General features: G+C 38.1%; 1 protein-coding gene across 1 annotated transcript in view; it reads left to right on the top strand.

Moving 5' to 3' along the window:
• The window catches only part of LOC109912819 (coiled-coil domain-containing protein 73), a 120,588-nt gene that overhangs the window by 93,961 nt on the left and 2,193 nt on the right, over nucleotides 1-24,434 (top strand). The window contains exons 13-16 of the mRNA XM_048607353.1: nucleotides 7,922-8,114; nucleotides 14,553-16,082; nucleotides 18,897-19,030; nucleotides 22,585-22,722. Coding sequence (XP_048463310.1) covers nucleotides 7,922-8,114; nucleotides 14,553-16,082; nucleotides 18,897-19,030; nucleotides 22,585-22,722 — 1,995 coding nt within the window. The remainder of the gene's footprint in view (nucleotides 1-7,921; nucleotides 8,115-14,552; nucleotides 16,083-18,896; nucleotides 19,031-22,584; nucleotides 22,723-24,434) is intronic.

Here is a 24,434-nt window from a genome sequence, read left to right as displayed (position 1 = left end):
CCATGATTTGGAATGGCAGAGCAGGCTCAAAAGGTTGCATGACTCCTGCTTCTATGGTCCTCTTTTCCTAACTCTTCCACTCGTCCTTGATCATATTGTTGTTGCACAGTTTTTTGTCTTTGCATAGTTCTTGTCTTACCTGTCAAATGTAGTCTATGTAATTTCAACAACATTTTCTCCTTATTATGGGTTTCCTCCCATCCTGTTTCTCTGCATGCTGTTTCTCTACGACTTCAACAGCATTCACACGTTCATTAATAATAGCCAGCTCTCCCTCTCCATCATTTCTCTTAACACTTAACTGACTCTAAGCTGCGAAACCACATGTCCTAGTTGAGCCATAACCTTTTCTGACTTACAAGCAAGCAGGATAACGGGCTGTAGGAGAAACAAAAAGTGAGCTTTAGTCCTCATCAATGCTGTTAGCCTAGTTTCCAATTATCTTGGGTATCCCTAGCGCCGAATGAAGACCTTGCTCTGCCAAGACCATGTAGAAGCTGGTGTGAACAGTTATGCCATGTTAAAAGATCCGATGAACAGGCATCTTTCACACCCACAAAACGAGGTTTGGAAAATTAGGGCCCTCATGGATGACTCCATCAATTATAGACCTGGATGTCATATCACTATCAAAGCTTGTGAACTCTATCACTGACACTGATACCCTGAGTGAGACATAGCAGCCCAGCTCATAAACAAGGTAGCGAAGGATAAATCTAAGGAAGAGCGCAAACTCCATGGGCAAAACGTGGCAGCAACAGCAGTAACTCTGCTGTAGGAAATTCAGTGTCAAAGGTAAGGAAGCACCTGCCTCACGTTCAACCTGAAGATGCTCAATGAATAAGTACAACAAAATGTCCTAAGTGCCTGGTCTGCCCATAAGTCCATCATAAATAACATCTGCAAGGAGACTTTGGGTTTTGTTATACCAGGAAACATCAAGACTGAATTGACAAGAATGATGAGGAGATCCACATGTTAAGTTGCAAGTACAAGGTATTATGAACTGGAAGCACTGTTACTTCCTGAGAAAATTGAATAATATGAACAAATCAAACAGAGTTTATAAGGTTAATATTTCAATTTAAATGTAATCCTCTGGAGGTTAGTTGCATATTTTAGAAACTTTTGCTAGTATCCAGCTATTTGGATTTGTATGTCTAACTTATACTCTCTACTCAGTACAGTTTTGGTAGTTCTCAGTTCTGAAGAAGAGTCAGACAGGATTCAAAATGTTAACTTTCTTTATCTGTACATAAATGTGATCAGATCTGCTGACTTTCTTCAGTATTTTGTTTTATGATAGCGCTATTTCTGTTTGCCCATCATAGATCTCTTGCATTAAGTTCTAATAATTCCTTCCCCATTGGTGCTGGATGAAAATGAAGCAATACAATACAAATAACTTGCTTTGTCATTTGACACTTAATGATCATTGTCTTGATTTTACATCCACTACCTTCTCCTAGGAGTTTGAGCATGTATAGTATGGTAGTGTTGTAGCATGAATCGCTCCTCACTCAGCACACGTCTTGAAATGATTTGCAAAATTACTGTGGTCTGTTGTCAGATACCATCTGAACCAGAACTGTTGTTGCTGTTGACATGTGAAATGCCTCACATGCATTTATAGTCATTGAATATCCTGTTTCATCACTGGCAAAAACTGTCTTGTGCATTGAATACCAATGTGTCCCTGGTGTAACATGGTGTAACAATGTTTTTGGTATCAAGTCATGCATACCCTTGAAAATGACTTGTCATGATGTACAAAGTTTATCTATTGACGGTCAAAATGAACAAATCTTAATGCCATCAGGACATCTCTGGATAATGATCTTCTGGAATTCTTGAAGTTGCTTATCTTCAGCAGTTGTCAAATCCACATGTGCATATCGACTCTGACCAAAGTGTAAAATTAAACTTGGAGAACATCTTCAACTTTGTAGTCAATAGCGTCAATGTGTTGATTAAAAGAACAGATCTTGGTCTTTTTGGGTTGAATAATCTGCTGCCGCGCCAAAAATAATTATTCAACTACCTGGTTTATATCTTGCTTCAAAGTCACATCTTTGAACATCATTGACTGATTCGGTTACATCGCTTGAGATGTTTTCTAACACTTATCTATACTGAGATCTGTGCCTGCTACAGCAGGTGTCTACCAGTTAGAAGATTTTAGGAAGCCAACACGATTCTGCATTTTGGCAATGCAGTGCGATTTTGTCAATGCACGGAATTGGTGATCCATTATCCTTTGTGAGAAGGCCTCTTTTAGACTGTACCATTGAGTGCATCTTTTTGAGATGCATTTTAGGATGCATTTGATCATATGTTGGCACTGGCTCCCGTGTCAATTTTAGCTTTGTGTATTGTAAGGCATATATAAAATGTTACAAAAGCCTCTGATTACATTACACCGTCAACATGGTGTGTGAAGTAAATAATATAGAAAACTTGGTAATCTGAATTTGACCTTCATTTGGTTGACTCTAAACCTTATGGATGTATTTGCATTTATACACTTTTAACACTTGCCTTGATACCAGTGTTGTGGTGTTGTACCATCTTGCTTGTCACTTGTGTTTTGTTTTGGAGTCTGGCTTGGCTTTTGGTACCAGATTTCCTGCATGTGTGTCCAATGTCCCTTGGTGTTTTACATATGCTTTACTGATATCCAGGAAAGCTGGACAGCTTTGGGTAGTTGTGACAACTGCAGCTGTTACTAATTTTGTTTATTTGTTGAGTTTTGCTAACTAAAGCAATTGTATTTGCTGCAATTAAAGCAAGTAATTGTTGTAGGCCTGCCACTATGGGGTCACACTTGTGTTCATCCTCAAGTAATGCATCATTAGTTTGCCCTTTTCTTTGTCTAAAAGATACTTCCTAATGGCTTTAATTGGTGTGGTGATGATTACTGACCCATTGAGCATTTTTGACACTTCCTCTTTGGAAATGTCACACTCATGGCCTTTGCTATGGCATTTTCTGACAACCTAGTCAATAGACTCATCAGGTTGCTGTCGAAACGACGTGAGTTAGATTCTGTTAGTCCTGAAGTTTGTTCTTACCTTGGGTTGATCTTCAAGAACCTTCCAGATTTTTTCTGGATCTTCCCTGTTGTTCATTGGAAAGAATGGATGTGTTATTTCTATGAAGATTCTCCTCCTTACCAATAACAAACAAGATCTTTAGAGCTCTCTTGTTAGGATTATCTATTGCTTGGCCTACAAAATAGAACTGCATACATTGTTTGAATACTTGTAATTCAGTAAAGGTGTCACTGGATTTTCAATTCATAATTAGGTTTCTCCTGTCCATCATTCCACTTTAACAATTTTGGACTGCGGTTCTTTAAGCTGTGTGTCTTAATGACTGTTTCAATTAAAACTGCTCCTTAAGAATGCAAACTTTGTATCTGCTATTCTGCGAAGCTGTTATTTATGTTTTTATTGTCAGGAGCAGAGCATTCTAGCCTCCATCTTCTGTATTGCACTGCATTGCACTGCACTGGCTTTGTGTATCAGCTCAAAAGTCCATTGCAACCTTTTTCTTTCCTACGCAATCTTACATTTCTTTTGTCTTGACATGACATATTCCAATAAAAAAGAAATTAGCTGTTTTCTTGGAGTTTAATGCTGTATCTATAGTTGTCTGTATTCGCAGGAACTGATGCTGCTGACAAGTGAGAAATCCTTCCTTTGGCTGAATTATTTTGTCTGAAGCTGTAGCCCATTTGGTCTTCAATTATTTTGCCAACTATCTCCAACCAAGATATTGGAGTTTTTTCTAGATAGCCACAGCTGCTACCATGGTGTGAGTTTGCCCCCAACAAGGTGCTTTACTTGGTTTAGCTTGTGTTAACTCATGTATCACCATAAACTGGATGTGGATATCGTGATATTGAAGAATCCAACAGACATTTATTAAAACTTACTACTGTATACAAACATTACATTTTGTAGACCCCTTGTGTCTGGGCTAGCATTAAGCTAATAGTTTATAACAGAGGAATAAAGTTCCAGTAGAGTTTAATGCTTCAAGTGATCCAAGGGAAGATTGAGTATGAGCTCTTTATACCCTCAGGTTACATGCTATGATGATGTCATTAGCATGTCTCTTAAAAGTATACTGACATACTGAGACATAATACAACCGTGTCTGTACTATAATTTTTGCTAATATAGGGAACCACTCATTATAAGCAAATATTCAGGCATGTGTTTTTGGATGATGCCACAGGACATCATGGGATACAACCCAATTTAAAAAAAAGTCTTCATATTTTTGATTAATGGATAATTCACTATTTTCTTAGAGGAATGTTGGCGGGATGGGGGTTATTAAGCCATTTCATTTAAACCTGGAAATGTTATAGCCTCATTTTAATCATAAGAATTTGGAATATTTTTCATTAAACTGAAAATGGATACGCAACTGAGAATTGACCAGCATTGAACATTTAACAGAACTATAAACAGAATTAATTGACATTCAGTGTTTGCCAAATGTATATAATATTTTATAAGGAAATATGTTATAGCGAATATTTCATTCTTTTAACGCTCAGTATGAATAACACAGGTTATCATGTTGTCAACCCTGTTTTAATGAGCATGTAGTGTCTTGTTTACTTATTTGATTGCATCAACAATAAATGATACTATTAATAAAATCTTAAGATAACTTGAGGCATGTTACAAAACATATCATGCAGGTTAAGTAATTCATGTTATAATTCATATATTTTATCAAAAACACTAATTGATATTTATTCATCACAAAAATGTGATATACAAATCACGTTATTGTCATTTGATAGAATTTTATATGCAATGCACGTTGACCATGGAGGTGAAGTTTAATGACAATACTCCCTTAAATGAGAGTACCCGCAAGTTATAGAATCTTACATCTGCGCCAGTGCTGTTCTTAAACACGTCTTAGATCTGGTGAAATGCTTTGACTGGTAATTTTCCTTCACTTGTGGGAATATGCTTAAATGATAAATGTAGTCATAGTCATGATTGAAACCCACTGTTTTCTGTCAGTACTAACTTCACATTCAGATGAAGTTAAAGAAATGAAAGTTTTGATTTTACACATCTCACAATGTAAGAGTAAAAATCAGTGATTTTTGTTTTAAGGAGGCTCGTTTAAATGAAGAAAATCTCCTAATAAAATCTGAGTTAGAATCATTTAAAAAGGCTCATGCTGAGTGTCAAAAGATGCAAAGGAAACTATCTGCGCAGAATATACAACAAGGACAGGAAATACAGAGATTGCAGGCAAGTTTTTTATTGGTTTGAAGGCACCAGAATAAAATCTTGTGGCATTTAAAGGAACTGTAGGTTTCCATATATTTTATGTTGATCTATAAATATGTTATTTGGGTAATTGTGACATATTCAATATTTTATTGTGACATAAACCAGACAATATAAAGACATAAGAAAAAAGTTAAAAACCGAAAGAACTGCAGATGCTGTAAATAAGGAACAAAAACAAAGTTGCTGGAAAAGCTCAGCAGGTCTGGCAGCATCTGTGAAGGAAAAAACAGAGTTAATGTTTCAGGTCCAGTGACCCTTCCTCAGAACCCAAGAAAAATGTTGTTTTGTCCATCTACTGTAGCGTTATTAAAGCCAGAAGATTTGTTCTTAAATTATTTACTTGCTGCATGAACAAGTGGGTAGGCAGGACCTTATTAGCAATGGACCTGCATCTCTACCTTGTACCTATTATTTATATATATATTAGTGTGCTTTGTAATGAAAAACTCCATTACTGATCCCAGACATTAAAATTATTCACTTCTGAGGAAGGGTCACTCCACCCAAAATGTTAATTCTGATATCTCTCCACAGATGCTATCAGAATTACTGAGCTTTTCCAGCAATTTCTGTTTTTGTTTTTGATTACCACTATCCATAGTTCTTTCGGTTTTTATTAAAATTACTCAATTAATTTAGCAAGTTCAGTGTTGTGAAGAATGAAAGAAAAATTCTTGTTCCCAATTTGAACTAGATACCTTAGGATATGTTGATCTTGAAGTGTCCAGCCTCTAGGGAAGGATTTAAAATTGAAATTATTTGACCTGCCTTTCCCTGTGAAAGCCTGGCTCAGACCTTGATGGTCCTCATGATCCATTTAAGCCTCTCCCTGCGTACATTTTTATGATGTCCTTACACTGTGCTACTTGTGCTTCACTGAATGTAGAAGGACAGCCACATTGATACATGCTATTTTTGAAACACTGCCATGTTGAGAGACGGTAAAAATTTTTTGGGTGAATCATACCAGGAATCGGCTTAATTTCATTTTTGGAGAGTTTCGTGGAGGGTTTCATTCTGTGAGCCCTAGCATGTTTTCTTGTTCTACCTTAACAAACTTGCCTTAGTGACTATGCAACATACTCCTATTGCACCTGCTTGTAATATTCTTCCACTTGCTGCAGGTATAAGTTTTATTCACTGCCAACTCCTCCGAGGATTTCTGGAGCTGGTAACATTATTAAAGTCCAGCTGTAAACCTGGTCAAGCAGCTGCCCTGAACAATTTATTTGCCGCAGACCTGTCAGACACAGGGTAATTGGTGTCTTGCTATGCTGTTAGGGAACTTGGAGGCCTGCTGGATGGAGGGTGCATGTGGTTGCTGCCCTTGGAACATGCCCTGAGATGTCGGTGACAGATGGATGGCTGCAGGAACAAACAGTGTGCTGAAGTTGCCAGATTACTGCTTTGACTTCAGTTATTTGTTCCTCACCTAGTTTCAATGCAATGGATGGGAAATTGGAAATTGCATATTAATAAGGCATGAAGGTGTCATAATGAGGATATTAACAATATACTAAATCATGCAAATAGATCTCTCACTGCTCATTAGTGAGAATCTCATTCACTGTTCCAATATTTGGTTGTAAAATGAGACTTTTTGCTCTTGACAGCAGGATGCTTGTCACTGCTGATCTCACGATTCTCTCAACTTTCTTGTCAATACCCTGGTTCAGGGGAGGTTCCATCCAACATATCTGTCTCTTGAAGAAGGATATAGAGAAGGGTCTGTGGACTCAAAGTTTTCTCTCCAGATGCTGCCAGACCTGCAGAGTTTCTTAAACACCTTATGTTTTCATTTATGTTTAGATCTCCAGCATGCACACTTCTTTGTTTTGTTATAAAAACCGAAAGAATTGCGGATGCTGTGAATCAGGAACAAAAACAAAGTTTTTGGAAAAGCTCAGCACCTGGCAGCCTCTGTGGAGGGAAAAACACAGAGTTAACTGTTCTGAGGAAAGGTCACCAGACCTGAAACGTTAACTCTGTTTTTTCCTTTGTTTTGTTATGTCTGTCTTTCCCTTTCTTCTCTGATCAACCTGGACTCAACTCTTGTATACATCCGTTGTGTTTTTTTTTATATATTGTTTGGCTTCTCCAAGGTTCAACCTGGAAACATACATGTTACTAGAGTTTAACTTGCTCTAAGACACAGTCCCTGGAGTTCTTTTGGTGTTCTGGTTAATATTCACCTGTCAACCAACATTACTAAAATATATGATCTGCTGATTAATATTTGTGGAATCCTGCAGTTTGAAAATTGACCGTCAGGTTTCCTACAGTGACTGTAAAGTGCTATAAGGTTGTGAATCTTGCTATAAAAATGAAAGTTTGTTCTTTGTTTATGAATTCACAACCTCTAACTCGGAGGTCTGAGACTGCTGACTACTGAGCCAAGATTGAGACTGAACAAAATGCGAATAGATTGCAATAAGAATTGATGACATATGCAAGAATAAAAAGTTTCATTTTAAGTTAGATAATAAATCGGCAATTTAAGTTTTTGTTCCATGTAAATCTAATCCACTATTAAAAACTGCCTGTTCATTACTTTTTTTTCCTACTGGAATAACTTAAAACATTTTGAACAGCCTACAGTACAGGAAACAGCGGGAGAGCAGATTTGTATGAGTGAGGCCTTAATAGTTAATGACAATAAGATTAAACAAGCAGGAATGCACAGCAGCATAGAAGAGGAAATAAAAGAATCCAGTGAGAGAGATGACATGAAGCAAGAGATTAGCACTCAAGGTGAAGATGGAATGATTAGTACAGATAACATAGGTAGGTACATCTTAAACATAGACGTTACATGTCTATGGAAGGAATCTTCCAATCAATCCTGTTTGTACTTTTTTTTTCCCCTGGAAGCAGTATCTTATATAATATCAACATAACTTCAAACTTGCACAAACTGTTATGTTTGGAATATTGCACAGTGAAGTTATTTGTTTTTCTGAATTAATATGCACTGCACTGTTGAAGTAACTCTAACCTTGATTCTTAAAATTGAAACTGAAAACATCTGCACTAGTACAGAACAGTTCAGTTTGTTCTGAAATATTGGTGTCACTATTTTATGTATTTCAGAGAGTCTAGAATAAATTTTATACTAATTAAATACAGTTGAAAAGTGTTATAGGAAGTATGTTATCTTCAAAGGTTTTACTGTTTTGCCAGCAGGTTTCAGTGGTGCTGTTCAAGGTGATCACAACATACATTGTTATACACCACATATTTGGCACAAGAACCAGAGATGTAATAAGGACTTTTTTTAAAAATCAGTGCATTCCTATGATCTGGAATCCACTGCCTAAAGGCATTGGAAACAGATTCAACAATAACTTCTAAAGCGAATTGGATAAATGCATGAAAAGGAAAGATAAAGGGCAGTAAAAAGGGAAGGGAAACGTGACTCATTGCACCTTCAAAGAGCTTGTAAAAGAATGATGGGCCAAATGGCTGCTATCTGTGTTATATCATCCAAATATTTCATATAATCTGCAATATATTATCTGGGTACTGATTTACTGTTGTTAAATCAAATTGCATTTTATTACCGTATTATGAGAGCTTCAGCGATGGGGTTGTTATTGGCCATGTGTAATATTATCTGCACATATGTGCACGTTATGTACAGTGTATACCAGTTGTACTGAATATTATTATTAACTCTGCAGTTAATTTTTTAAAGCCCAAAAAATGGAAACTGGTTAAAGAAAAGGGATTCTGGTTGTTCAATTGTACTGGGCAGTTGAAGGAAATGCATGCATTAGTACATTATGAAGGATCATTCTATAATAAGGATAAGGGGTTTGATGGGGAAGATATGATACCTGGTGGTATTGGAGCTCTGGTAGGAATATTCATGATGCTTGGGATTACTATGAAGATGTATTTTAGTCTAATAGGAGAGGATCCAACTATGATATGATAACATATAGTCCTTGGTGGCATAGAATTGCTGAATGCAACAACAGTAGGAATGTTCTGGCTGATTACTATTCCTCAATAAAAATCTGGAATTATGCACAGTGGCTACCTTATTTTATTCTGTGGTTTTTGCTAAAGCAGATTATCTGGTCATTATCACTTTTGCTGTTTATGGGAGCATGCTGTACACAAGTTGGGTACTCGTACATGTGACTATACTTCACAAGCATATTATTGGCTGGAAAAGCATGTTTTGGGACAGTGAATGATGCAATCTAAATGCAAGTCTCTTTGAATTTGGAATAAAAGAGCACTGGATTGGCAATCACAAGATTTGACTGTATTGTGGTGGAGTAGCTAGATATGGTACCACTTGGGAGGGGAGTTGTTATGTTTGAATGTTCTGGGGGATGCTGGGTGTAAAAGTGCTGTGAGAGGGTTCCTGCTTGTGGGAGAACATAAAGAATTACTGGCTTTGGGACAGTTGGGATACTGTCCATGGAAGAACAGGAAAGTGGATTGCCCACTGTGGGAAAGATGGGGACATTGCTGGCTGTGGAAGAAGATGGGGGGCATTGCTGACTGAGCAAGAGTTGAGAGATGTTGAGGTTGGTTGGCTCGCCGAGCTGGTTTGTTGTTCCGCAGACATTTCATTACCCTGCTGGGTAACATCATCAGTGCAGCCTCCGATGAAGCGTCGCTGTGTTTTCCCGCCTGGTTTTTAAACTCTGGAGTCCGTTGAGCTGGATTGCCTCACTTTTGGTTTTCCTTCGTAGTGGAGAGTATATGGGGTTGAGTTCTATGTGTTTATTAATGGCTTTCTTCGTGAAGTGCCAGGCTTCTAGGAATTCCCATGCCTGTCTCTGCTTAACTTGTCCCAGGATTTTGGTGTTGTCCCAGTCGAATTGGTGGTTCTCCTTATCCATGTGGATTGAGATGAGTGAGTATTGGTCATGTCTTTTTGTACCCAGCACGGTAACGAAACGTCTGCGGAACAAGAAATCAGCTCGGCGAGCCAACCAACCTCAATACCCACAGCCCGAGTTACAAATCTACTCCAAAACCTTAGAGAGTTGAGAGACTGCTGGTTTTGAGAAAACTAGGGAGATTGCTGACTGGGGGAGAGATTGGAGATTACTGGCTGGACGAGAACATGCCTTTCCTATCTGTAGAATTTTGGTTGTGGGAGATAGGGATGAGGTTTGGCGAGGGGATTACTGATTGTGAGAAATTGAGGGTCTGTCGGCTATTAAAGCTAGTGTAATTGTCATTGTTAGTTGCAACATGATGCTTCCATACACAGTGGTCATTGGTGAACCTGTCCACAAACATGCGAGTGAGTCATCTGTAAGGTCTAGGTTAGTTAGGTAAGAATCATCCTGCAGATGATTTGCTCATGTTTTTGCTCAAGTTTATAAAAGTGAATGTTGATTGGATTAAAATTTACATGATCCTGAATGATCTTGAAAAAGTAAACATGGAAAGGATGTTTTGTCTTCTGAGTCCAGAACTAAGGGACACTGTTTTAAAAGGAGGGGTCGTCCTTTTAAGACAGCGATAAGGGAATTTTTTTTTCTTTCCTTTTAATAATTGAGACACTTTGGAATGCTCATCCTTAGAAGGCAGTGGTGTCTTTGACTATTTTTAAATCAAAAGTCATCATATTCTTCTTAGGCAAGGTTACTTGGGGAAATGTGCAATTTGAAACACATACAAATCAGCCATCATTTCACTAAATGCAGCAAAGCTTGAAGCATTGAACGAGCTACTTCTCTTAACTTGTATGTTGGTAAATGGTTTATAGATTCATGGAACTTAGGAAGATACCAGGAACTCTGCAGTCCTACATGATCCAGGCACATCCCAGGCTGACCAAGACCAATCCTCCCAGGAACAGAAGAATTAGAAACAGGAGAAGGCCTAATAAGAACATGATTGATCTTACATGATCATACATGTCTCCCCATGATGTGTCACTCATGACACTCTTGTCAAACAAAAATCGATCTAATTCTGCCTTGAATATATCCAACAACCCTGCCTCTACTACCCTCTCATGAAAGAATTCCATCAACTAATGTCCTTTGAGAAAAAGACTCCTTCTCAGTATTGAATGGATTAGACCCTAATTTTTTAAACTATGACCCCAACTTCTAGACCATTCCCCCACAAGGGGAAACCCTCTCAGTATCCACCATGTCAAGTCCCCTCAGAACATTATTTGTTTCAATAAGATCACCTTGCTTTCTTAGAAATTCCAGTGTGAATAGACCTGAGCTGCTTGGCCTTTCCTCATAAGCTAAATCCTTTATCCTCAGAAACAGTGGAGTGAACTTGGTTTGCACTGCCTCTAATGGAATTATATACTTTCTCAAATAGGGAGACCAATACTGTATTCAGTCCTCCAGATGTTGTCATAGTAAGGGCCTACACAGCTGTAGCAACAGTTCCCTACTTTTATACTTGGTTCCCCTTGAAATAATTGCCTTCCTAATCACTTGCTGCATCAACATACTAGGCTTTTGTGATTTGTGTACCAAGTCATCCATATACCTCTGTAATGAAGAGCTCTGCAGTCTTTCTCTGTTGAAATAATATGCTGCTTTGCTGTTCTTCTTGCCAAAGTGGACAAGTTCACATTTTCCCACATTAGATTCCATCTGCCTTTTTTTTTGCTTCCACTTAACCCATCTAAATCCCTCTGCAGATTCTGTAGTCTTAACAATTTGCTTTCCTACTGTCTTAGCGTCATCAGCAAATTTAGCTACCATACATTCAGTCCTTTCATCCAATTCTTTGACATCGACTGTGAATAGTTGAGGCCCCAGTTCTATACCTGTGGCACTCCACTAGGTACAGCTTGCCAACTTCAAAATAATTATTTTATCTGTCCTCTGTTTCCTGAAGCTAATCAATCCTCTATCCAAGTTCTTATATTATCCCTTACACTGTGAGTTCTTATTTTTCTAATAACCTGTGGCACATAATCAAATGCGGTTTGGAAGTCCAAGTACATAATGTCTACAGGTTCTCCTTTATCCACCTTGCTTGGTACTTCCCTCAGCAAACTCTAATAAATTAATAAAACAAGAGGTCCACCACACCACCATTTTTCCCCTTCCTTGAGCGACACATATTGAGGATAGCTGGATGCCAAAATTGACAGTCTGCCCACTATATATAAATGACTTTTATTGAGCTGATGTGCGTTGGTGGGCAGCCCCTTTTAATTTTACGAAGTTGTAGAGGTCAGAGAAAGAAGAGCATTAGTCCCCCAACCTTCTCCTCATACAGGCATTAATAATCACACATCCCCTAACACCCTCCTAAAATCACTAAACTCTTCCTGCCTAGTGTCCCTTGACCTATCTGAGCCTGGGATTCTATCAGATTTTCATCCTCGGATTGATTGTAGTCCTGATTGGACTTGGGACTACTGACCTCTGGTGCTGATGGTACTGTTGGAGCTGCCTCCTTGTCAGATTGACTGGAATCTCCAGTGGGTGGTGCATCCACCTACCGAGAAGTGAAAATCCACTAATGTAGACCACTGCAATGTTTTGGCTGCGGGGCAGACTTGTTCTCAGCCTTCTGGCTAACTGCTGACTTTTCTTCCAAATGTGGGGTGGTCTCAAGCCATTCTACATTTCTGCCTATGATTTCTGTTTCACAAAACTATATTGACTCTGCCTGTCTGTATTATAATTTTCTAAATATCCTGCTTTAACTTCCTTACTAATGGATTCTAATACTTTCCTATGATAGATGTTAGGCTACCTGGCCTGTCGTTACATCATTCTTGTCTCTCACCTTTCTTGAATAATGGCATTACATTTGCAAATTTCCAATTCGTTGGATCCTTTCCCAAATCTAGGCAATTTTGGAAAATCACAACTAATGCATCTTCTATCTCTGCAACTACTTATTTTAACTCACCAGTGTATGGCAGTTAGGGACTTGGCCAGGCTTTAGTTCTAATAGTTTTTCCAGTCCCTCCTTCCTAGTGATTGTGATTGACATAAATACCTGTTTAATATTTTCTTCTCTTCAATTGTAAGTTGTCTGGTCTCACCCTTTTAAGGGACCAATACACATACGTTACTCAATTTCTTTTTAAATACTTGTAGAAACTCATATTGTCTATCTGATATTTCTAGCTTGCTTTCTGTCATATTTTTAATTTCTGACTTTTTCTTAAACATTCTTTGTTGATTTCTAAAATTTGTCCAATCTCTGACCTTTCACTAACATTCACAGTATTGTATGCTTCTTTCAATTTCAACTTTCCTTAATTCACCACAGGTAAATAAAGACCTTCTTTAAAGACTTTCTTTCATCTTTACTTATGAAAAGTTTCTTTGCTGAGAGTCTGTAATATTTCTTTAAATATCTGCTACTGCTTCTCTTCCATCATACTTTTCAAACTGTCTTCCTAATCGGCGATAGTTATTTCTGACTTCATATGCTAGTAATTCCTTTTACTTAGGTTTACTTCAGACTAAGACGCTAGTCTTAGACCCATACTTCTCCCCCACCTCCAAACTAGATGTGAAATTCTGAAAGTCAAAGCTGAGCTACAAACTGACAGCTTATTTATGGTGCTCCACAAAAGACTGTTTGCTAACTGTAACCACATTTGCAACAACTAGCTAAATATCACAGTTAAATCATTCTGACTCTCCCTATGCTGAACAGTTGCAGACAATAGCAGGACTTTCTTGGTAGTCAGTATAAGTACAATGCATAATTCTGTACGTACTGTGTGACCAATATTCAGTGACTTTCTGTTGAAAGTTTCAACATTTATGTAAAATTTGTAACAGGTTTTCTTTAAGATAAATTTCTATTAGGCATAAAAGAAATTTAGTATAGTAAGCAAAAAAACAGGTTAGAAGTAACATGCAGAGACCAGGATATTTATACAGTTATGGGGTTGGGGTGGTGGCAGAATTGGAAATGTTTATGAAAAAATTGATGAACAGACGAAGGAGATTAGCACATATAGAAGTAATTAGAGAATGGGAAAGAAATGGGGATAATGTGATTTCTTTCAAGTTATAGTGTTTGCTCTTATCTGTTGCGTTGCTCTGGGATAGTAATATATAATAATACACCTGTGCATTATATGAGCGGCAGTTACAAAATAATGTACTCACTGACTTACCAGAATCAAAACCTTTTGAGATGCACCAGTTTAAATATCACTACTTAAACCTGCCTAGAATAAACTGAGAAACTGAAGAAATTGAAATGTGTACTTTCAAGGTTAATCTTATATTTTCATTACAGTTACGAACAGTGATATATGGTCACCAGATACTGCCAAGCCAACTACAGAAATGCCAGAAAAAGCAACTAATAACGGAGCTCTGTTTGTGAATGAAAGACCGTACACCAGTGTATCCACTCTGACCGTTAATGCTGGTGAGCCCAATGACACTCAGCAGGGTGAAACAGGAAACACTCGCAATGAAGCTGAGTTGGCGAGTGCAAAAATCAAGTTGCAGTGCACTTCTGTCTGTTTGGCAGAAGTCCCAATGGAAGGAGGAAAGAAGCTCCCAGACAGTGCTGATGCATTAGGTGTCTGCAGTGCAGATGTAGGTCAGCAGACAGACTCCAACACACACAAATTCAATGGAGGCAGAACTGAAGCAGTTTATGATACGAATGATAAGACAAAAACCACACAATATGACAAAGGTGTCTTTATAAATGAATCACCTAGGACTGAAGCCAGAGCAGCTGCTTGCACCACTGAGATTATAACAAAGGAAGGCGATGCAAATGAAGTACAAGAGGATACTGTCCAAACTCAGCAAAGTATTTTTGACCTTGTATGTCAACCAGTACTTGATGAAATTAAAAATGAGCAGAAATCCAGTTTACAACAGCAGCACGAACACAGCCAAGCAAATATTCCGACGGAAGAAAACTGTGTAATTGAACTTTGTCAATTCCATAAACCCTGCAGTAAATCAGATGACAGTCCTATAAAACTACCCACTGACCATTGCATTCTATCAATTTTGCCCTGTAAAATTAACAGTAGTGTTGATGTTGTCGGTAAATCCAAGTCAGGGAATCTCAGGTATGACAACCATGAGGAAGATATTATGAAGGAACTCAGTAGTAATGCACAAAACAATCTTGTTAGTACTGAAGATCAGCAGAAAGAGCCACTTAGTCTGGAAACCATCATTTCTGACAGTGAAGCAATTCAAGATATTCAGGTAACTGTGTCCAATGCTGAAGCTTTGGGAAACCAGAAACAGTTGCTAGGTAACTTAGCACAAAGCAATGACTGTTTAATTATGACAAGTATCCGTTCACCAAATTTCGTAGGTATGGTTTTAGCCCCAGTCCCCCACAGTACAGAGGAAACTAACAGCAGTGTGAATGGTTTGGAACCCACTGTGGAAAATCAGCAAACATTAGTTAGTAAAATGGATTTGCATGCTGAAGTACTAGAAACAAGAGGTATTTCCAAGATTACAGAAAATAAATTAAAGCTCAGCTTCACATGTGCTTCAGTTAATCCGGTTGCAACCATTGCTTTAGATCACCAGAATAAAACATCAACCTCTCAGATAGAGTGCACAAACACCAAAGCACCATGTCAAAGTGACTGGAAATTTTGTGAACTGCCTTTTTTAGATTCTGAGAAAGAAAATGATACATCGAACAAAGCTGCAACATCACTCTCAGTTTCATTACTGAGAGACAAACCGGAGGCTCCTATTGTAAGCAGAAGAACCCCTTCAGCATTTACTTTTCCAAGACAAATCGGTGAAATAAGTTTGAGAAATTCTAGTGCAGCAGGTAATCTTTTTTAGCAAGTCTGGTGGTAAAAGTGGATAATGTATGGGATGTGGTACCATAGCAGTTATATTCCTGGACTAGTAATCCAGAGGTTTTGATGAATAATCCAGGTACATGTGAATTAGGGGATTTCTTTTCTTTCGGTTCTCTGCCCAAAGGCAATTCCAACTCATAGCAATACAACATCCACCAAGGAGGCAGATTCTGAATTTAGTTCATCCAGAAAGCAATCAAACTTCCATGTTGTTGGAATCAACCTAATCTATAGTTTGTATCCAGCCAACAGGATCCATGAGGAGGTCAAATTGCTGTGGTTGCATGCTATTTTTGTCCAAATCTAGCTATGACTCGTAGAGGCTCCAGTTTTTTTTTCCAACACCTGGAGAATTTGATTTGAATTAAATAAAACAGTAATAGTGACCATGAAGCTATCAGGCTTTTGGAAAAACTAATATCATAGAACATAGATGAGTATAGAACAGGAACAGGCCCTCATGGCTGTGCTGTTGCCATTTTAAGAGCACTGCCTGCACATGGTCTGTATCCCTCTATTTTCTGCCTATTCATGTGTTTGTCTAAATGCATTTTGAACATTGCTAATGTATCTGCTTCTACCACTTCACAAACAAAAACAAAAATTGCTGGAAAAGCTCAGCAGGTCCGGCAGCATTTGTGGAGAGAATTCAGAGTTAACATTTGGGTCATGACCCTTCCTCAGAACAGGTACTTCTACCACTTGCCCAACAGCATGTTCCAGGCACCTACCACCCTCTGTGTAAAAAAAACCATTCCTCACGCTTCCCCCTTAAACTTTCTCCTCCCTCACCTAAAACCTATGTCCCCTAGTATTCCACCCCAGGAGAAACACTGATTATGCAGCCTATCCATGCCTCTCATAATTTTGTATACTCCTGTCAGGTTGCCCTCAACCTCCGACACTGGCGAAAACCATCCAGGTTTGTCCAGTCTGTCCTTATAGCTAATATACTCCAATCCCGGCAACATTCTGGTAAACGTTTTTTGCACCTCTTCAAAGCTTCTGCATCATTCCTTTATTATGGAGACCAGAACTGCACACAGCACTCCAAAAATGTGGCCTAACTAAAGTCTTATACAGCTGCAAGATGACTTGCCAATTTCTATACTTGGTGCCCCAACTGAAGAAGGCAAGCATGCCGTATATCATCTTTACAATCAAGTTCTGCCTTCACATCGAGAAGACCCCCCCATCGTGTTGTGTGGCACTATCACTGTGCTACATGAGACAGACTTTTAACACATCTAGCAACTCAAGACTGGGTATCAAATGAGATGCTGTGGGCCATCAACAGAAATGTACCCCAGCACAATCTGCAACATCGTGGCCTGGTGTACCCCTACTCAATCATTGCTATCACTCCAGGTCATCAACCCTGGGTCAGTCGAGAGTGCAGGAGGGTGTATCAGGCATACCTAAAAATAAGCTGTCAACCTGGTGAAGCTACCAAGCAGGCTACTTGTGCCAAACAGCATAAGCAGCCAGTGATAGACAAGAGCTAAGTGATTATACAACCAATGGATCAGTCCTGCCACATCCAGTGATGAATGGTGGTGGAAAATTAAACAACTCACATGAGGAGGTGGCACCACAAATATCCCCATCCTCAATGATGGAAGAGCCCAACACATCAGTCCAAAAACAAAGTTGCTGGAAAAGCTCAGCAGGTCTGGCAGCATCTGTGAAGGAAAAAACAGAGTTAACATTTCGGGTCCAGGTGACCTTTCTTCAGAATCAGACCTGAAACATTAACTCTGTTTTTTCCTTCACAGATGCTGCCAGACCTGCTGAGCTTTTCCAGCAACTTGTTTTTGTTCCTGATTTACAGCATCCACAGCTCTTTCGGTTTTTACATCAGTGCAAAAGTTCAGGCTGAAGCATCTGTAGCAATCTTCAGCCAAAAATGCCAAGTGGATGATCCATCTTGGCCTCCTCCAGTGGTCCCCAGCATCACAGATGCCAGTCTTCAGCCAATAAAAAAGTGCTCTTGAATCTAGACTACCCAGAGCAAAGCCATGGGAAGTCAGGTCACAAATGTACTTGTAAATGTAAAAAAAGGTGATTGAATCGCAAGGTTAAAATAAATTACAAAACCATTGCATTTCACTCTAATATTTTATGATAATGGTCTGAATCCTTTGAATAGATTACTGCCTTGTAATTCATCCCAATTATTCCAGTCTCCTCTGTAGAACTTTGAAGTATGCATCCAACTCCGAATACGTGTCTATCTCCCAGCCTGGCTTATTCACAATGACCCAAAATGTATTGGTCACATGGGATTTTCCATCACGAACCAATCAAAGGTGAATTACAGTCTCTGATGATTAATTTATCCAAGCCTATGAGACTAAGTGCAGACACGGACATGAACTCTACTAGTATATTTTTCATTACCTCTGACAGGAAGCCATCCATAGGAGAAATAGTATTCCTGAGACAAAAAGGGTAGAATTCAGAGTTTTACATCACAAATTAGTATTTGTTCTTCCCTAGTAATTATCATTAGTCAAGTATACTGAAGGAAACACATACTTTTTGAAGACATATTTCAAATGATTTTACAGTTCTCCATGGCACAACAAGATCAAAGCCTACATTAGAATAGGAAATTGTCCATCGAATGGATGAACAGTGAAACATCTCTGATTAAATGTGAATAATTCTCAAGGTCAGATAGGAAACTAAGAGTTCAATGACTTCAAAATTAGCATCTGGGGATTTTCAAAGTTTAGCACATTGAGTGAATTTGTAACCATTTCCTCTCTGTCACTCAGATTCTCCCAGTACTAAAAGGCTGAATGACACTTTTAATACCTCCACTATTCCTCTTTACCCCAAGAGAAATTCTGATGAGGAGTGGAACACAATAGCACAGACATATCCTGATTTTTCACAGCCTGCAGATCGGGTAAGTGGATTTTAAAATGTCATTCCAAATCTTTGGAGAGATAATTTGAGAAGAATGTACAATTTTATATGGAAACATGCGATTTATGACAGATGGATTTCAAAAATATTGGGAAGCACATTGGCACCATATTTTACAATTGAAGTTGATCTAGATAGAAATAAAATATAGGTAGAAAATAGGCATACTGACTGTATACACCAAAGGCAGAAAGAGAGGGAGGAAATGATATGCAGTCTATCCCATACAAAGCCAAGATAGATATAACTTTGAAAAGTGTTTAAAAATCCAAGATAATACCTCTCAAAGTGGCTTGGTAGGAGAAGTTTCAAATATACCTTAACAAATTAACCTTTTATATAATCAAAAATGAATGTTGCGAAATATTCATCCATTACATTTCAAAGTATCAAATTTATTTTAAAAATGTACTTGTTTCCAGCTAATTTGGCAAACCTAGGGCAACCTGACATACACATTAACTAGACCTAATGGTTTAAAAGAATGGGCCAATTACATTGGGCTTCTTGTTAGAAGTGCAATAAAGCACTGTATGTAATCTGCCAACACAAAACAGTGCATGCTTGAACTTAATTACAAACAACACTATGGGAGATCCATTTTACGACAACAATTAAATACCCAACTACAAAATAGATCAAGAACAACATCAAATGAACTCAGTAACATGTCTTACAGTCATGCTCACCATAACAAGTGATTGTGAATCGTAAGATCTCAGGAAAGATCCTGTACAGGTACCTCTTTAACTGTTGACAGCATTTCTGTGACAAATGACTCTTCATTAAATCATCAACCTTTGAACTTTGGCAATTTGTTAATGAAACATGAGGTTAGTGGGCATTGAAGCAAAAGGGAAATTTTAAATAGTGAACCTATTATTAGTCATTCATTGTGATACTGAGATGACTGAAGGAATAGTCAATATCTTATTTGTTCTTGAGTGTACGAATTCAGTCTAAGTTGTGCTTACAACTTACGATAAAGGAGTCGTGTCATGTGCACATTTAGGTTATATTGGTATTTAAGGTTTTGGAGTAGATTTTATATTAATATATTAGTATTACTTTCTGTTCCTAGTTTTCTGTTGTTTTGCAACAGTGGTAATATCTTAAAAGTACTTAATTGGTTATGGAGTATCCTCAGATGTGAAAGATGTTACACAAATTATTTCTTCTATTATTGAAATGATAAAAGACTAGCGACTGAATCTTCCTAAAAATTGGCTAAGTATAATTTTTAGCGAGCTTCATGTAGTGTATTTTCTCAATAACTTTGCACCACACCCCTATGGCACCCTGCTTGTCATATTCCCCCAACTCGCTGCAGGTGAAGTACAGGCAAATACCAGGACTTTAAAGTCCGACTGGACACCCAGTGACTGTCCACAGCTGCCCTGCAGAGTTTGTTTTATTTGCCTCAGGCATGTTGGATAGAGACGAATTGGCATCCTGCTTCACCGACAGGGACCTGGAGATTCTGCTAGATGAGGAAATCGTGGTGGTGGTGGTGGTTGTTGGGGCTGAGGGGGAAAAGAAGGGTGGGTGCCTGCAGTCACTGTCCATGGAGCATGCTCTGACATGTTAGTGATTGATATATGGCTGGAGGAACAGGCAGCAAGCTGGAATTGAACTGACTTTCACACTGGGAATTATCATTCTGTTTTCTATCTGGCAGGTGGGAGAATAGAAACTGCAGATTAATTAGGTGAGATTATGTCATAAAGATGAGCAAATGCTTGCAAATAAGCCGTTCAGCACTCATTAGCAAGAATTTCATTTCACTGTTTGACAATAGATTGGAAAATGGGATGTTTCGCTCTCTGACAGGAAGCTGCTCACTGCTGACCTCACGTGATTCTGCCGACTATTGTATAGATAACCATAATAGATGTGATCATCTTTAGTGTACATTATCAGCTTTCAAACATCATTCTAAGGCTAAGGGATTGCAAAAGATTGCTCTTGTAAATGAAATAGATGCTCCAAAAAATTGTCGTTGGAGTACAGGTGCAATGATAACATTGAACTAATTGAATCAGGACATTAGACACTAGTATGGTGAAGGCTAAAATGATTAAAGATGACTCCCTCCTTACAGATGAAAACTGTAACATTTTTGAACAAGTCAGGAAGTTGCACTTTAATTATTTAATAGTAAAAAAAACCACTTCTATAGTCTGAGAGAGACAAGTGGTAGATACTCCTCATTTCTGTGTAAGGTTCACCAAGTTCCTTAGATAGCACCTTTCACAATCACTGCCATTTAAAAGGAGAAGGCAGCAGTTACGTGCTAACATCAGCACCTGCAGGTTCTCATCCAAGCCACTCACCACTTTCATTTGGAAATATCCTGCTGTTTCTTCATTATTGTTGGGTTAAGATCCTGTAACTCCCTTCCAGCAGCATTGTCGATGTACCTGCACCAAATGGACTGCAGCAGTCCAAGACGATGTCACCTTCTCAAGGGTATTTAGGGATGGATAGTAAATGCCAGCTGAGCCAGCAAAGCCCACAACCCACGAGCAAATAAAATAAATTCCACAATATATCAAAACAATTCTTTCATTGCAGGGGACATTGTTTGCTTTGTATGATTTAAGATGAGTTCTCAAGGTATTCACATTATATTCAATTATTCATTTCCAGCTTCCATTTGTGTATTTTTTATGTTTGGCTAATATTTCTTGTTGCAATGATCCCTGCATACACAACTCAAACAAATTGTGTTGGACTCTTTTGTGTCCCCACTAATTCAATAGCAGTCACATTTTGAGAGCTGTACAGTTTGAAAGATTAGTTTGCAATTTGATGTGCGATTGGTGTATTAGTATAATTAACACTTAAAAGAATCCAGAAGAAACAACAACAAAAAATCCTAATGGTATAACCAGAATGCACAAAATATTTGTCCTAAATGTAACACAATCTACTGTACAATTTCGTAGGTGCTGTAATGATGCAGTGTTGATTTTTTTTTGGATATTTAAGGATCAGCCTTTTCAGAGTGATTTAAATATTTTTATGTTTAACCTTCCACCCCGCTCTGAATTTTCATTGCGTTCATCTATGTAGCTAAGATACTTCAACATTAATCCCCCACCCCAACCCCTTTCTGTCTGGCTTTGTTTCGTTTTTATCCTCACATGTAGTGAAATGTAAATCCAGTTATGGGTAGTTTTACAGTTAGTATTGCATTTCTTTTGGGTATCTAAGTTTTTCTATTTACAGTGTCCCTGCACTGTCTGTTTGTTTATTATTCTCCATTATCATCAGAGAGTTCTTATTATTTCCTTTTAAATCTGCATTGGCCACTTTGCCTCTCTATGGAAGTGCCTCCTCCACTTTCATAAAAATTCAGAATGTTTTACTGTCTGTTTATAATTCAGGCCATAGGAGACTGCATGCTTTATTTAATTCACTTCCGCTGTAATTCTATCATCGACCTTAGCTAGGTTAAAATAATAAGATCTTCCTACAAAACCTGTTACAAGAATGTAATTCTAATCTCAACTTGAGCATTTGGGTCCTTAGGTTCATAGTTCTACAGTACAGGAGGAGGCCGTTCATACAGACCATCAAGTCTATGTCGGCTCTCTGAAAGAGCAATCCTTTTACGTTCACATTGCCCTGCAACATTTTCCTTCTCCGTTAAAAATTCAATTCCCTTTTGTAAGATGCTATTTAATCTGCTTCAGCATTCTTTCAAGTAAAACATTTTAAATTAAAACAATTCGATGAGTAAAACATCTCCAGCTGCAATGAGTTTGAATCCATGTCTGGTTACCAACCTTCCTGACATTGCAAGCTTCTTCCTTGAATCTATAGTTTTCTTTTCACATTCTTTACTAGTCAGTTGCTTCCCCACTAAATCTTTAAAGCAGAAATGCAACATTTCCACCCTCCCTGATAATTCAAAATCATTCTTCTCATTTACTGAGTACAATGGCACGCAATCTTACACTGAACAGAATACACAGAATTGTGTTCACAGCAACGGACCTCTTAAATTCTTATTTTTTAAATGCATTCTTCAGATGAGTATCCACAAACTGAAAGCAGTGGTGAGATACCTTGTGGTAGTGTTCCCACATTGCTGTTGGGTTGGGAATTCCAGGAGCTTGACCCTTTACTGATAAAGAAATCATTGTACATATTAAGACTTGTTGACGTGTGACCTGGAGGCAAACCAGAGATGATGGTGCTGCCATGAACTGCAGCTCTTTGTCACTTTCTAGGTAGTGGAGATTATGGATTTAAGAATTGCATCATTACATTCTATAGATTTTACGTATAGTAACCTACATGTGCTGATGGTGGATTGCCTTCATTGACATACTCCTGAAATTAGTATGGTTAAAACTCATATGTAATGTTGAAGACTCAGCATACTTAAATTTAACAACATTCTTATAATTTCTCATGCTTCTGCTTCAAACCACAAAACAAAAAGCTGATTCCCTGACCTTCTAAATGCTCCTACTCTATCCTCCATTTAATTAAGATTTTTAAAATCCAAAAGTTCCATTTTCCCCTCTTTCACTGTAAAACTATTGTCTGTATTCTCCATTCTCACTGCATATCCCACCATCCCACACTTTCTTTCCATGCCCTGTGTCTTTCTGTACTTCACTTATATTTGCAAGTATGGAATGCAGTCAGCTCTATCTTTCCTTTCTGCTGTTCTTATAGCTGTCCAGTTCCCTCCTTGTAATAAAAATCTAATATTATGACTATGTTAAGGTACTTAGTGGGTAATTATTGCAACTACGTCCTGGCACCAGGTTACTCTTTCTGAATCTGCAAGGTGAATTGTTACATTGGACTAGTTGTTTAAAATATTAAAATGCACAGCTTTATTCGTGCAGGTTCAGAGGAAATTTGAGGCATATGCTTTTGCAATGGATGAACTTTTATAAGCTCATTATGATCTTTAAGGTAAAAACATATTTTGTCCATGCTGAAGCATCTGTCTCTAATGTGTACCTCTTGTGCTTTACGTACTCTTGTGGTGTCAGCTTACTTCACACACGTAGTAATGCAAATAGGCCATTCCAGAATTAAATTAGATAGAGTTAAGGTGAAGGCCTTCCTCAATTTCCATAACATTATTATGGTGTAAGGGCTTGAGTGGTTTTCTTCCTGTTGTTTATGGCTTCAGATTTAATACTTGCCTGTGGAGATTTATTGCAATGTGGTAGTGGTACCCCAAAATTGTTGACCACTTTGGCAAAAGTATTTATGTATTATAAGCATCAAAAAAACTGGGAGTAATTTTGCACGTTCTAATGCTTAAAATTGTTTAAACAATACCTAACTGGAGCTTATATGGAAGTAATTAGCTTTCCCTCCAATTGTGTTTAATCATACCCCTCGTCTTACGT

Source organism: Rhincodon typus, chromosome 17 (assembly GCF_021869965.1).
Source record: "Rhincodon typus isolate 14 chromosome 17, sRhiTyp1.1, whole genome shotgun sequence".
Lineage (NCBI taxonomy): Eukaryota > Metazoa > Chordata > Chondrichthyes > Orectolobiformes > Rhincodontidae > Rhincodon > Rhincodon typus.
This window is presented reverse-complemented; position numbering and strand designations above follow the sequence as displayed.